At 29.5% G+C, this 16317-nt stretch overlaps 1 protein-coding gene and 4 non-coding genes across 5 annotated transcripts; all 5 read right to left on the bottom strand.

Moving 5' to 3' along the window:
- Positions 1–6328: 6328 nt before the first annotated feature.
- Positions 6329–6489, bottom strand: LOC137833730 (U1 spliceosomal RNA). Its single transcript, XR_011084798.2, has one exon. It is a non-coding gene; the product is annotated as a U1 spliceosomal RNA (small nuclear RNA).
- A 336-nt stretch (positions 6490–6825) lies between these two features.
- On the bottom strand, positions 6826–6985 carry LOC150027233 (U1 spliceosomal RNA). The gene has a single exon (XR_016522555.1). It is a non-coding gene; the product is annotated as a U1 spliceosomal RNA (small nuclear RNA).
- Positions 6986–7647: 662 nt separating this feature from the next.
- Positions 7648–7808, bottom strand: LOC150027234 (U1 spliceosomal RNA). The gene has a single exon (XR_016522616.1). It is a non-coding gene; the product is annotated as a U1 spliceosomal RNA (small nuclear RNA).
- A 684-nt stretch (positions 7809–8492) lies between these two features.
- LOC137833737 (U1 spliceosomal RNA) lies at positions 8493–8648 on the bottom strand. The gene has a single exon (XR_011084805.2). It is a non-coding gene; the product is annotated as a U1 spliceosomal RNA (small nuclear RNA).
- A 2007-nt stretch (positions 8649–10655) lies between these two features.
- Positions 10656–13168, bottom strand: LOC150027235 (putative methyltransferase PMT21). The gene is made up of 6 exons (XM_090303883.1): positions 13094–13168; positions 11825–11973; positions 11529–11667; positions 11246–11456; positions 10849–10920; positions 10656–10666 (listed from the first exon to the last, which is right to left on the bottom strand). The coding sequence occupies exons 1-6, from the start codon at positions 13166–13168 to the stop codon at positions 10656–10658; spliced, it is 657 nt and encodes a 218-aa protein (XP_090160009.1).
- Positions 13169–16317: the final 3149 nt, after the last annotated feature.

The raw sequence follows: 16317 nt of genomic DNA on the forward strand, positions 1-16317 counted from the left end.
TGTAACGAAACAAACAAAATCGAAGCCTCAACTTTTCCCTTTCCAGAAAGTTGTATGTTTAAAATACTTGCCTGGCATCAATTTTTCCTTTTATAGAAAGATTTTGCACACCCTAAGAAGGTTTATTAAGTTACTGGATTTCAATAACTGAACAAATTTCACCTACTAGATTACAGAATAAATTAAAACTAAAAGTAGTTTAATGTAAGACTAAAATAACATTTTCCCTAGATGATAGATCTTTTGGGTCGGGCTGGTAAACTCAGGGAGGCTGAGAGGATTATTGAAACAATGCCATTTAATCCTGGTTCTATTCAATGGGCTTTTTTGCTTGCTGCGTGTAGGAAGCATGAAAATGTAGACCTAGCGGTGAAAGCAGCCAATGAGTTCCTCCGGCCGGAACCTTATAATGCTGCTCCATGTGTAATGCTTTCAAATATGTATGCCAGTGCTTCCAGATGGGACGATGCTGCAAACATTAAAAGGATGATGAGGGGAAGTGGAGTGAAGAAGAAACCAGGTTGTAGTTGGATAGAGATAGATGAGAAAGTGCATGTCTTTGTGGCTGAAGCACTTCACATCCAATTATAAAAGAGGTTCATGTGTACATGGAGGAATTGTTAAGGAAAATGAAGCAAGCGGGGTATGTACCTGATATAAGATGGGCATTGGTGAAAGCTGAAGAGGTAGAGAGAAATGAGAAATAAAGAAGGTTATTAAATCACAGTGAGAAGCTGGCAGTTGCATTTGGTCTGATCTCCACTGAAGAAGGAGTGCCTCGATATGATTTTCCACAATCTGTCAAGCTTCTTCACAGTCCATCAAGGTTTGCGCACCCAAGAAAATACCACAAACCGAAGCACTGACAAACATACTTCGTCCAATATACTTAATTTTCAATATTCCAGGCAGTTGCACGCAAATCAATGCATTAATAGATTGGAACGCTGCTTTTTATCATGAAAAAAATAACTCATTTTCAATTTTATGATAAGGAAAATGATAGGTTGACAACTCTTGGAGTTATATACCATCTTTGATGGCATAGGTTTAAAAATAAATATATATAATAAAGAGTAAATTTGTAATTAAATGATATAAAAAAAAATATTAAAATAATAGTATTGGGAGTTGTAAGGTAGTTGTATAAAAAATTAGGGTTGTCCATATATCATTGTCCTTTATGATAAATTGTACAAATAACAGCACAAAGGATTCAAGATGTAAGTTTTTACAACCGATATATTTTTCTTCAAGTTTTTTACGAGGTAGTTGCTGGTAGCCATGAGCATTGTTGGAAATTTTGCAGCCGATTAATAAACAGGATATTTCATCAAAATGGTGCATCTTTTTTCATATTTACCGAAAAAATTACAGAAATGGGCAATTCTTAGTCAAAGTTGCCAATGGTGTAGGCACAACATCAATTAAATTTATTAATCCATCCACTTTTTTATTTTTTAATTAAAGTTTCTGACTGGATTGACAACTTCAGTTTAAATAAAATTGGATACTGAATTGACAATTTCACGACATTAAAGTTGTCAATCCGGTTGGCAAGTTCAGTTGATTTTTTTTAAAAGAAATGACAATTAATATTTTTGAAAATAAAAATATATAGTTAAAATTTTTATTTTAATTATAATATCAAAATTTAATTTAATTTTATTTAAGAAAATGATATATAAGGTTGAAGAATTAAAATTATTATTTTTTATAATATTTTAAATAAATTTGGTTAAAAATGAGTTGTGTGATAAATTAAAAATATTTACTATTTTTTAAATATTGTTAAAGTTAAAAATACACTTATAAAAATGTGATATGATTTATGTATAAATTTTTAGATTATATAATAATATAAGAAAGTATAAATTATATAATATGTAAAAAGTAATAATATACATGTATTTATGTAAAATAAATGTATTAAAAAATAAATGAAAATATTAAATAGAAGTCATTAAAAGAAGATGATATTAAAATATTTGATAAGAACAACATTACCAAGGATGATTCTACTGTCTAAATGGACAATTTCCTCTGTTATGACCTTCATTGCGATAGTAAGAACATTTTTTTGGCTTGTTTTGAATTGGTTGATCCATTTCATTATGCAAACGAGTTGTAGTTGGTCGTTTTGAGTTTTTACGTCGCATGTGGGGGTCAAGTATGAAATTTGGTCCGGTATAAGTAGACTAATAATTCTCGTTTCGAACGGGATGAAATTCAACTTGATATGCCTTTCTAATCGTGTGGAGGTTGTAAACCGGATCAATGAATGTCGTCATTTGTAAATGACAAGAGAAACAAACGGCAATAACGTGACGACAGGGAAGTCGAAGAGCTTGGAAGTGACCACAATCACACCACCAATAATTTAATTTAATTATATATGATTGAGGTCGTCGACCATGTTAGGGGTGACTAATTCTTGGACATCAATTATATAAATTTTTTAATTTTAAAAAAAATAAAAAATTAATTATTTAAAAAAAAATCAACCGAACTTGCCAACCGAATTGACAACTTTAATTGAGAGAAATTGTCAACTCAATGTCCAATTTTATTTAAACTAAAGTTGCCAATCTAGTTAGAAACTTTAATTAAAAAATAAAAAGTGAAAGAATTAATAAATTTAATTGATGTTGTCTATACCATTGACAACTTTGACCAAGAATTGCCCATTCTTGTAATTTTTTCTGCTTTTGCCCATTTACGTAAATATGAAAAAAACATGCACCATTTTGGTGAAATTTCCTAATAAACAACTGAGACAAACACTGCTATGTTGGGGAGATGAGGCCAAAGGTTGGGAAGATATTAGCCTAAATTTTAATAACTTGGGAGAATTTCTTAATTATGTATTGCGTATTTTACACACACTTTACATCTTTATTGAAATACAATTAATTACAAGGTTAAAGGCTTACATCTTTATTGAAGTACAATTAATTACAAGGTTAAAGGCTTGTTTGTAAATGATTAGTACCTATTATTCAACCACAAACAACTATTTATGGTAAGTTTGTTTATTTGTACAATAACTACCTTGAAAGTCATATTACTGATGATTTCTGATTGATAAGATTTACAATGGATGTGTATAGAAATTTGCTATAGGTTAGGTTTTTTAGGATCTGATACCTTGACACTGTAAACAATATAAAGGGTTGTTGAATAGTGTTATTTAGTATGTGCAGTGTAAACAAAACTTTTTCCATCTTAACACTATATGTATGAATATATATACAAAATTTAAAAGTGTCACGAGGAGTATGAAAAAATGTATTATAACAGAAGGAAAACCAAAATAAAGCTCCAAAAAATATTATTCTTGAAGTTCAAGAAAAGACCACAAGACTTACCTTATACCTAAAAGATTAAACAATGGTGTTCTAAAACTTTTCCATGTGATTAAATTAGATCTAATGGACAACCAAAATGATCCTATCCTATAAATGCATTTGACTATAACATTACAATAGTTAATACAAGTTTACACAACCACTGAAAATTTCCACTACTGATGAATTTATCCACTCATCATAGTCAATACATTATATAGAAAGTATATTAATAATTTGTCTTCTTAGTTTTAAGAAATAATATAATTCTATTTTAATTTCCTACTTCTCAAAACAATGTGTTAGAATAGGCATAAACAAACGTTGATACTAATAAAATCACATCAAATGCATTCAACTATGCAGAAACAAGGGGAAACAGACATACTGGCAATCCCAAAAAAAAATGTATAAATCATAGAAAACATATATAACCATTTGGTTATATAACTTCATTTTATTTCTCCTTTATAAAAAGTTTGCACAGAAACCACTATGAGAAATAAAGTAAAAAGCAAGGAAACATTTTTATAAACAAAAAATAGAAAAGCTTTCCCAACCCATTGCCCAAATATTTTTCTAATATTTCCTGAAAACATAAAAAAAACCCTTCAATTTCATCTAAACACAACCATCATCAACACCAATGATACAACACCTGAAGCTTTAACAACACTCATCCAAACTAAACAGACACTCTAGAAGAACAAGGCTTTCTAATAAAACCATGCAATTAAACCATCAAACTTCATTTCATTTCAAAGAAAATCTAAAATAAACCAAAAAAGTTAAAAGGTAGAAGCTACAACAAGAAACGCTAGAAACACATAAAATAAATTTAACAATCATTGTAGAAATAGAATATAAATAAAGTGTAAGATAATTGTAGAAGGTGAAGAAAAGAAATATGTGTGACTAATCGACGATGCTGCCGATACCAACGCCCAAACCCGCTCTATCGATAACACAACAAGCGAGGCAACTGTCTCTTGCCATTTGAAGTCAATGCTAAACACTGTAAGAGAGGAGTTTTGATAGAAAAAAAACCTCTGAAAGTGAAAACACAAATTGATGTGGTGTTTTTGGGTTTATAATAAGAATCCCGATATATTGACACCGTCTGACACTAACACACATTTGAAGCTGTAGACGTGACAATGATGTGGCAGAGTAAGATTGCGTTTGGTGACGTCACAAATTCAAAACGAAAATGTTTTGTTAACACCCTCTGTCCACTAACACAGACTTGATGCCGCAGATGTGACATTGGGTGAGGATGTGGCAGTGGAGTTTTTTTGTAATTTTGATGAGAGTGATGTGACAGTTTTGTAAGAGTGTAAGGGTTTAATGTTTTAGTGTGGGTGCGGAAGCGGGAGAGTTTCGAAAGAAAGGAAGGTCGCATGAAAGGGGTAAAGAAGTAGCAGACTCGTCGGAGGGAGTGAGAAAGAAGCAATGGGAAGCACAGATCAAGCAGTAGAACAGGCGAAACACAAACCATAAACGTCTTTCTTGTGTGGTTGTCGCTGCTTCTTTGTTTGTTGTTCAAGTATTCAACGTCATTGGGTCATATATTACACCGGTTAGATGGCTTAACCAGTGTAATATGGGTCATATATTACACCCATGGCAGAATTGGACACCCACCCTACCAGAACTGGTTACCTAACGTTACCTACGACAGTTTTACATATGGATTTTTGTCCGTATGTAACTATGTTTTACATTCGGATTTATGGTCTTACCTACGAATTGGGCTGTATGTAATTTCAATTTTTCTTGTAGTGATCATTATCCCCTTAAAATGCCTCACTTAGTCTACCTCAACCACCAAGAACATTAAGATACTTGGTTTCTATTCAGAATAACAAATTATTTGAAAATACCAACTTCTAACAAAAAATATAGAGAAAAGTAATAATAATGGCTTGCACTTGGTGTCACATAATGATTGTTCATTTATGAAACAACAACAACAAAGTGCAATCTTATTGTGGGATTACAAACTCCAAAACTAAAATATTTGAAAGAAAAAGGACTGAATTTGTACTAAAATACCTAATTAATTAATAGAGCATTGTGAAATGAAAATATGAAAGGTATATACATATGTTGTAATAATGTTGTCCTCTTCTTTAGAAGCCGGACTATTCCCTTAAACCAACATAAACAACATATAAAAGTGATAATGTCTCTCTCATTTTCCAAAATTTGAAGGTCAAATTTCTAGTTAAATTCAGAATAACTAAATAAGGTTTTGGTTCAAAAAGCTTGGACTTGCATGTGCTACATGAGAGAAATAAAACACATTTTCCGTGTTGAATGCATTTATTATTTAAAAAGTAAACCTTTGTTGAAGAAAAAACTATCAAAGCTGACAAATAAATAATGGAAGCACATAAATATAAAACCTAAAATCTTCATAACTTGTGGATTTCAATTATAGGTGGCCTATATAAAGTCTTTGACCAAACTATAAAGGAACTCTACCAAGCAACATATATTAAAAGAAATATTCTTCACAACTCTGGCTAACACAAACTAAACATCTCCTTCACAAACATAAAGACAAAAAAAAAAAAAAAACCATAAACACACCAAATAAGTGATCTCCTCAATATGCAATGAGTGTACACATTGTCATGTTTATAATAATAAAAAAAATCGTTGTTCCATACTCTACTATATAATGAAGACCAATGATAAATATGGATTACTAAAATAATCTTGCTATCAATAAATACACTATATATATATTTCATTAAAAACTGTTAACATATGTTAATTTAGTATTTTTATAAGGATAAAATTACAATAATCTTAAAACAATGATAGTTTAATATATAGACCTAAAAAAGGCTAAATAACAATAAGAGAGTAATATACGTACTATAGACAGTACAATGTCATAAAAGAAGAAAATATAAATCATATTGTTGGTTACATAGTACCAAAAAAAGATAAGAAATTTAAAATAATGTATAGAAGGAGCTGCGCGAACACAAGCCCCACTGCCACAAATTATGATGTAGGCTCTGCCATGTTTGACAGACCTTAAAGAAGTACCCCTCCAATGTGCAATGGATGTTACTCCCTTAGGCCACGCGTCTTCATGATCAACCATAGACCCCGTCCAGGTAAGTATGAAAAATAACCTTACACTCTTTCATTTTATATTCTTTGGTTGTTATTAGTTAATCTATACTGAGCAATGTGGGATTATCGTACATTTGTATACTCTGCCCGTATTTTAGCTTAATCACTTTTCTCTATAAATGATTCTCTTCATCGACATCTGTTTATTTGCATACAAAAATAATCTTGCTATCAATAAATAAACTATATATATATATATACATATATATATATATATATTTCATTAAAAACGGTTAACATAAGTTAATTTAGTTCATAAAAGAAGAAAATAAAAATGATATTGTTGGTTACATAGAACAAAATCAAGATGAGAATTTAAAAAATTGTATAGAAGGGCGAACACAAGCCCCACTGCCACAAATTATGACGTAGGCTCTGCCATGTTTGACAGACCTTAAAGATGTACCCCTCCAATGTGCAATGGAAGTTACTACCTTAGGCCATGATCCTTCATGATCAACCATAGACCCCGTCCAGGTAAGTATGGAAAATAATCTTACACTCTTTCATTTTATATTCTTTGTTTGTCATTAGTTAATCTATACTCGGCAATGTGGGATTATCACATTTGTATACTCTGCACGTGTTTGAGCTTAATCATTTTTCACTACAAATGATTCTCTTCATCGACGTCTGTTTATTTGCATGAGTATGAAGCTCCTTTGATTTCTATAAAAAAATATATTAGAAAAACAAATAAGAAAATTGTTTCCAAATAAAATAATTAATGTTAAGTTGCTGAGAAACAAGAAGTAATTGGTAAGATGATATATAATTTCAAACTTTTGATATTGTAGGTTATTGAGATTGTGTCAAAGAGCCCAAGAGTAATCATTTTTTTTCTACAAATGATTCTCTTCATCGACATATGTTTTTTGCATACTAAAATAATCTTCCTATCGATAAATATACTATATATATATATATATAAATGTTAACATATGTTCATTTAGTATTTTTTAAGGATAAAATAACAGTAATATTAAAACAATGATAGTTTAATATATAGACCTAAAGAAGGCTAAATAAACAATAAGAAAGTAATATATGTATTATAGACAATACAATGTCAAAAAAGAAGAAAATAAAATTCATATTGTTGGTTACATAGTACAAAATCATGATAAGAAATTTAAAATACTGTATAGAAGGAGCTGCGCGAACACAAGCCCCACTGCCACAAATTATGATATAGGCTCTGCCATGTTCGACGGACCTTAAAGCAGTACCCCTCCAATGTGCAATGGAAGTTACTCACTTAGGTCATGAGCCTTCTTGATCATACATAGACCCCGTCCAGGTAAGTATGGAAAATAATCTTACACTTTTTCATTTTATATTCTTTGGTTGTCATTAGTTAATCTATTATGAGCAATGTGGGATTATCACATTTGTATAATCTGCACTTGTGTTATTATAATCATATTTTTCTACAAATGATTCTCTTCTTTGACTTCTGTTTATTTGCATGAGTATGAAGCTCCTTTCATTTCTATAAAGAATAACAAATATTAGAAAAACAAATAAGGAAATTGTTTTCCAAACAAAGTAATTAATGTTAAATTGCTGAGAAACAAGAAGTAATTGGTAAGATGATATATAATTTCAAACTTTTGATATTGTAAGTTGTTGACATTGTCTCATAGAGCTAAAGAATAATCATTTTTCTCTACAAATGATTCTCTTCATCGACATCTGTTTATATTAAAATAATCTTGTTATCAATAAATACAATATATATATATATATATATATATATATATATTTCATTAAAATCTGTTAACATATGTTAATTTAGTATTTTTTTCAAGGATAAAATAACAGTAATCTTAAAACAATAGTTTAATATATAGACCTAAACAAGGCTAAATAAAGCAATAAGAAAGTAATATATGTATTATAGACAATAGAATGTCATAAAAGAAGAAAATAAAAATCATATTGTTGGTTACATAGTACAAAATCAAGATAAGAAATTTAAAATGTTATATAAAAGGAGCTGCGCGAACGCAAGCCACACTGCCACAAATGATGACGTAGGCTCTGTCATGTTTGACATACCTTAAAGTTGTAACCCTCCAATGTGCAATGGAAGTTACTCCCTTAGGCCATGGGCCTTCATGATCATACATAGACCCAGGTAAGTATGGAAAATTACCTTACACTCTTTCATTTTATATTCTTTGGTTGACATTAGTTAATCTATACTGAGCAATGTGGGATTATCACATTTGTATACTCTGCACAGTGTTTTAGCTTAATCATTTTTCTCTACAAATGATTCTCTTCATCGACATCTGTTTATTTGCATGAGTATGAAGCTCCTTTGATTTCTGTAGAGAATAAAAAATATTACCAAAAAAAATAAGGAAATTGTTTTCCAAACAAAGTAATTAATGTTAAGTTGCTGAGAAACAAGAAGTAATTGGTAGGATGATATATAATTTCAAACTTTTGATATTGTAGGTTATTGACATTGTCTCATAGAGCCAAAGAGTAATCGGGTATTGTATTTGAACCTTGATGCTTGCATGGTTTCACATACTGTGAAAATCAAAAGTAATTGAGAGGCTAAAAGTAAGGTACTCAGTTACAGGAATTGTGGTATCATGTGAAATTTTACTTTCTTCTACTTGTAGTAAAACAGATCTAGATCCTCTAAAGTGAGCAATTCAACTTAAAGAGTAAAATAAGTAATCATAATCATTGATATTGCATAAATTTATAGATGTTTCTCATCAATGATTGAAATGACTTATTTTATTTTACTCACTTTAGATAAATCAGATCCTACTCAAATATTTTGCTCTCAAAAGTTATGTGATTGAAGCACTATTTTCATTCTATTTGACAGATATGGTGATTTATATACTAAAAATAATATAGCAATTAGGGGAATTTAGACGCATGTTAGTCCTTTGGGTTATCTCCAATATGTTGTATACATTATAACTACGTTCAGATTTGTGAACCAGTTCTTTGATGTCATTATTGATAGCACTGACAAATGCATTATTCTGGCTAACGAAAATTTGTATGAAGGATCAATATTCATTAATAGTGGTAAGAGAGAAAAATTGAATGCTCTTTTTCCTCCATAAGCTCTTATACACAGGTACAAGCATGTAATCCAACACATAATACTTTCATACGAGTTTAGTTTAGGCAACTGGTAGTTTTACATTTTGAGAATCATGTAAGAAAAGATGAAAAAATTTACATTTTGTATTTTATGTTTATAAATTTCAAAAAATCAAGTGTACATGACCCTCAATAAAGATGAAAAATGAGATTTTGCTTATACTTTTTATTTTGGAATTGGAACATTGTTACTATTATATTCTGAAGTTATTCTTTCAAGACCTCTTTATAACTTTTATTTTAAACTCTTATGTGAAAACTTTGGATAGTGTTGATTACTTTTTTTATTCAGTTACATGTTTGTCTTGTTGGTTGGTCAACTATCCAATTTGAAAAGATATAAAAAAAGTGGAAGCTTAGATTATAGTTTTCTACTCATGGAACTTAAATGAGTTGTACAAACTGATTAAAAATGTTGTTGCTTCACTACAAGAAAAAGTGCTTTTAAAAACTAAATTTTTGGTTTCTAAAATGATAAAATTAGTCACTAACTTAATTAGAAACTAATTTAGAAACTAATAGTCTTAAGTGGCTAAAATCATGGTCGCTAATTTTAGATACCAATTTAGATTCTAATTTAGAAACCAATTTAGTTACCATTAAATAAAAACCAATTTAGTGACCAAAAATATAGAAACTAATTTAGTGACCAATTATATAGAAACCAAATTAGCAACTATTTTTTTTTAAACCAATTTAGTGACCAAAATATATAGAAACTTATTTAATGACCAAATATATGAATAACAAAAAATGGTCACTATATTGGTCTCTAAATAATGTAATTTATTATAAAATATATATATATATATATATATTATTTATTATAAAAAAAATATTTTATTATTTATTATTATTATTATTTATTATTTATTTTATATTTAGTTTTTTATTTCTATTTATTTTATTTTTTATCAAGTGTAAAAATCAATTCATTTAGGTGTGGTAAAGGAAACATTCTATTGATAAAACTTACATATGTATTGTCAAATCTCTTAGGATTAAGAATGTAATTCATTGCAGTTCTGGATAAACATGAATAAAAAAAAGTCAATTGCATTTCAATTTCAACTTTGATTTGTTACAGCCCCCAAACAACAGCCACGATACTCGCAATCTTTTGTGTATCAATTGACATTACATAGCATGGTAACTTTCAACCAAATAGTAAACAAAATAGGTAAACAAGCCTGCATGAGATAAATACCCAAAATCCACCTAAAAGCACAAAATCCACCGGGACGAAGAATACAGTGCATTTCCATGAGATAAATACCACCTAAAAGCACATGAGAATATCCCCCATTAGAGAGTGACTAAAAAATTAGAGTGAACTTAGATACTAGTTAACAAGTCACGTATAAACACCAAAATTGGAATTAAATTGAATGCCTGAGTTTATGTAAAATCTTAGCTAGAGGATGAAGGTCCTATTGCATACCATCTCATCAATGATCATTGATCACCCATGAACCAAGGGAAACAAAATCATAAAATGTGTTGGCTTTACATTAATTAAGTGCAAGGCACTAAAAAAGCTGGATCACATAAATAAGAATGAATTCTGTTTGATTGATAAAATTCAATTTGCATAGAAGATTTACCAAATTCCGTCCATGGGATAAGGCATCTGGAGCAATGAGCCATGTCAAAGGAGTTTGATGGGAAAGGAAGTATCTGTGTAGATATGACACCAAGAATAACTGGTATTCCACGCTCTAGAGCAAATTGAACTTGAGCTTCATGGTTATCTCTTGGAGCAAGAAAAACTGTTGGAATCCCCTGATCCAATAAATCACCACCCCAGCTAGCAACCTACAATAAATCAGAGTTAAGTTATTAACTTTGAAATAAACCTCAAGAAAAAGAGGTTATGAGTAAACTCACCCCGCAACTAGTATCAATGGCAGTTCTCACTGTCCCATCTTTCATTTCTGGGATTAGTTCTTGCATCATATCAACATATTCACCAACACCATTGGGAAACATAGTACCCCCCACCTGGAAACAGAAATTTCTCCCCTTCCTTAATCAACCAATGTTGGTTAGACTTCTGCTTGTTGATCCACTCATAGGGCACATTCCTGACATTAATGTAACAGAAAGTTGAACAAGTGCATAATATTTATAGTTAACTCATTCAGTCTTTTGCTTTTTAACTCATAAAGCATATTACATTATACCTGTACCAACACTCATCTCTGCTCTTTGACCATCTGATTAGAGGCTTGTATCCATCTGGTGGAGGAACCAAGCATTCCTTCCTCTCAAAAATTGGAGGGCAATGGCGTTTTAACAAAGTAAGCCGGAACGTGCCATATTTTCTCCATCTCTGTAAAATTATGCATGCTCAATCAACAATGAAAATTAAGCATCAGCAAATGACTACCATTTACGAAGCCTATATTGAGATAGTACATGGAATATATTATCAAATGGCTGCAAAATTGACATGGCTAAAAAAATAGAACACAAATACAAATTGAGATAATACTATGGACTTTTTTTTTAGAAAAAACAAAATAACCCATCAAACTGCACTATTATGTATAGGCTTTCACATATTTCCATGGAATCAAAGGAACAGACCCTCAAGGCCCGCATAAGTACCACTAGACCATCACTAATTTGTATCAACATATAAATGGAGGAGTAAAGTTAAAAATAACATTTTACTTATTCAAGACAATACTGATTGAAATTCATAAATTCCACAAGGTTGAAAATGGGATCCAATAACAAATTGATGATGAAACCAACAAATTGATAGAGGGATCCATGAATTTTATCACCCTAACAATAGTGTGAAAAATAATAAGTTAAAGAACATGTGGCCGCCAATCATTCAAAATGGAAAAAACAGTAACTACTGCCATTGCCATCAACAAAATATAATCTTATATGATAAATCAGAGTAACAAACCCACATTCAACCCAATTATTCATCAGTTCGTGCAACCAGGAAAATATTTGCATAGCCCTCAGATAAAATAATTAAATGCAAATCAAATAATCTACACCCTGGTTTCATTTACAGCCTTCTTGCACAAAAATAAATAAATGAACGAGTAGATATGAATGTAAGAGAGAAATAGAGAGAGAGAATGGCAATGGTTCAGGTATAAAGAAACCAAATGGCAGATCACTAATAGTCCCTCCATCATTGGGCATCAACAAATAGCACGGTAGACAACTTACTGTAATCTTTAATTTATGTTAATGAGCAAAACATTGTTTCACTATCTACTTATAGTTATAAAAAAACACAATTAAATATGTAAACCCTTATAAGAAATTTGACTTCACAAATCCTTCAGATCTTATATACAATCACTTAAAACATTTATTACTTACTGTAATCTTTCAAAGAAAATAAATTATTAAAAGAATTAAGAGAGAAAAAGATGCAAATCAAGTTGTGAACAAAACCACAAAGCCGCTAAATAGTCTACTTGTACATCCTTCGCCATCATTGCAGATTTGGAGGTAATTAGTTTTCCATTATCATTCTCAATTCTCAAATCCATTTATTATAGTAAAAACATGATAAGAATAATTATAATCAATACGGAAAAAAAATGAATTAGAATAAATGGGAGAATTATTTAATACTAAGATTAATGCTGAAGCACGTCAATTATAGACTTTATACAGTTCCTATTCCTCTATTCTGTTGTTTATCAGCTCTTTCACATTCAAATAGAATGTGGTGCAGTGAGTTCTGTGGGATTGAAAATTGAAAGTGAATGGATAGGAAGCCGTTAGGAATTGGGAATAGCAACGAAGGAGAATGAGTAACCTAATTTAACCTGAAGATGAAGAGCCTAGTGATTGGGGGTATCCAATTCCGAAGGGTTGAATTCGTGGTCAATGTTGCAAAGCTTTTGAATCTCTGTGATTCGACTGAAACAAAGACACAACAAGCGTGACAGAGAGAGTGGATAATTAGAATCAGAACACAGTAAAGGAATGAATACCTGCGGAGCTTCGTTGCCGTCGCAGGGTGCGTTTCCGTCGCGGGTGCGTTGCCGTCATGGATGCGTTGTCGTCGCAGGGTGCCATTGCAAGGTGCGGGTTGCAGAGTGCGTGAAGGTGCGGGTTGCAGAGTGTGTGAATGTGCGAGTTGCAGAGTGTGTGTTCGTGAGAGTGAGGGACGAGACAAATAAACTTTCAAATTCCAAACCATTTGCTCAGATTTTAAATAATTAAATAAATTTTTGAAAAATATGCATTTTTATTTAAAATAATTTATTAAATTTTTAATTTAAATAATATTTTGAATTTATTATTAATTTAATTTTATATTTAAATAAAATTAAAATATTAAAATATTGTTTTAAATGTAATTTTTAAATTGATAGAATTATTTTAATATTATACTAAAATTAATAAATTTATTCATACCAATTTAAAATATTTTATAAATTAATAATTAATTTTATAAAATTTAATTACTCCAAAATTAGTATCTAAATTCAAATAATAATGACTAAAAATTAAAGCATCTAATTATATATGATGATTAGAAACTACAAATTAGTTTCTAATTCTATTATTTTTAGAGACCAAAATTTAGTTTCTAAAATAAATTAAAAGTGACTAAAAAAATGGTTTCCAATTACATCTTCACAAGAAACTAAAAAAATGGTCTCTAAAAAAAAATTTTATTTTTATTTTTATTATTAGCAACCAAAAATATAGTATCTAATTATATTACAATTTTTATTAATAATAGATACCATTTTAATAACCAATAATTTTTAGTTTATAAAATGGTATCTAAATTAGTTACTATAGAAACTATTTATTTTTGGTTTCTAAATCGGTTACCATTCAATCATTTTCTTGTAGTGCTTGATTTATGGAAGACTAAAAAGATTATGGAATAATGAATTTTGTTGTATTTAATGTTGATGAATTGTCTCAAATAATCTCAAATATAATTCATATATAGTACTTATGATAACCATATATTAGTTATACTTTTGCTTTAGAAGTATTCACCCTTTGATGAAATTTGTAACTTCTTTTCATTACAGAATTAAGATACAAAATAAAAGTAATGTGATCCTTATTTTTAATTTTTATTTACTTTGAATATTTTTCTTTATATTTTATATTATTGGTAGTAGGAAATCATCAACATGATTGTAGGTTAATTTTATAATTGATATACACTTTAGGTTGAGAAAATACTCTGTACTCATTCTATTAAAGAAGAAAATGAAGAGATTATAAAACAATCTAAGTGTAACAAGTTGTTTAACGACCTATTTCTAAATTGAGGATTGAACAGAAAGAATTAATGTTGATAATCTTAAAATGTTCACCAATTTAGAAATTTGTAAAGCCTAGTGTACCGCGTTCTAGTAATATGGTTAGAGATCATCAATTAAAAAGATCTCATAAACATTTATCCTATTATTAAGATATTTTACTCTTCAATTTTTTTCCCAAAACACGTTAAATTGGAATATGCACTGGTTTGTAGATAGATTAATATTATTTGTTTTGATTTTTCTAGTATCAACTACTCCAACAAAATGTTTTTTTAGTTATGAAAATTATAAAAACAAAGTAACAGATTTTTTTAATATTATAGCTATATCTTTTTATCCACCTTTTTAAAATTTCTTTGAAAGTTAGCTAACATTATTGAAAGATAAATGACTGATTGATGAACTTGTATTTTACAGGTTATTTCATTTTTTTTCTAATATAAATACAGTACTTTTTTTTTTGCCATGTTATTTGTTCTGAGAAGATTATTGTTATTACATTACAAGGAAAAAATATTTGAAGGGAGATTTATTTTTACATTATCAAAAGTTAAAATCTCCACTAAGTCATTTATCCAGGATTGTAATTTTTCTCGCTAAACTATTCTTGGGAAACATGTTCCCCGAATTTTTTTTAAATCCCAAGAAAAGCCTTTCAAAACCCCTATTAAATACCATGTGTTTAAGAACCTCCATAAAATACCATGAGTTTCAAAACCCTTGTAAAATATCACGGGTTTCAAAACCTCCATAAAATACCATGAGTCTCAAAATCCCCGTGAAATACCATGGGTTTCAAAACCTCCGTAAAATATCATAGTTTTCAAAACCTTTGTAAAATATCATGGTTTTCAAAACCACGTAAAATATCATGAATTTCAAAACTCTGTAAAATATCATGGGTTTTAGGAATTCCGTAAAATATCATGGGTTTTAAAACCTTCGTAAAATATCATGATTTTCAAAATCTTCAAAAAATATCATGATTTTGAAACTAAGAACATTTGATATTTTACTCATTTTATCATTTAAACATTGATGTTATTTTTCAACCACAATTATTTCTATCTATTGTATTTATTTATCTATGTTTAGTTTTTCAATAAATAAGATAAATAAATCAATATAACTAATAAATTACATATATATATATATATATAAAATATATATCTTTTTCATTACTTTTATTCCTACTTCTACTATATTTAACCACTTTTATATATAAGATAAAAGTTAGTAATATTTTTTTTCCCACATATCCAAACAACAAAAGAGAACCCGATTATCCTTAATCGTCCTTGTTCCCAATACTTCATTTGAAATTTTTTTATTATGGTTAAGGAAATGAGGGGAATAAGAAATTTGGTTTCTCACGGTGGAACACAAACCCTGAACAT

This window comes from Phaseolus vulgaris, chromosome 6 (genome assembly GCF_051622355.1).
Source record: "Phaseolus vulgaris cultivar YP4 chromosome 6, ASM5162235v1, whole genome shotgun sequence".
In the NCBI taxonomy this organism is placed as follows: domain Eukaryota; kingdom Viridiplantae; phylum Streptophyta; class Magnoliopsida; order Fabales; family Fabaceae; genus Phaseolus; species Phaseolus vulgaris.

Bases quoted from the DNA above. Each gene is read 5' to 3' on its own strand.
- LOC150027235 (XM_090303883.1), bottom strand. From the start codon at position 13,168: ATGGATTTGAGAATTGAGAATGATAATGGAAAACTAATTACCTCCAAA. The intron at 11,974-13,093 runs GTAGACTATTTA...ATAATTTTACAG, and splicing joins TGATGGCGAAGGATGTACAA to AGATGGAGAAAATATGGCAC. The intron at 11,457-11,528 runs GTGAGTTTACTC...GATTTATTGTAG, and splicing joins CCATTGATACTAGTTGCGGG to GTTGCTAGCTGGGGTGGTGA.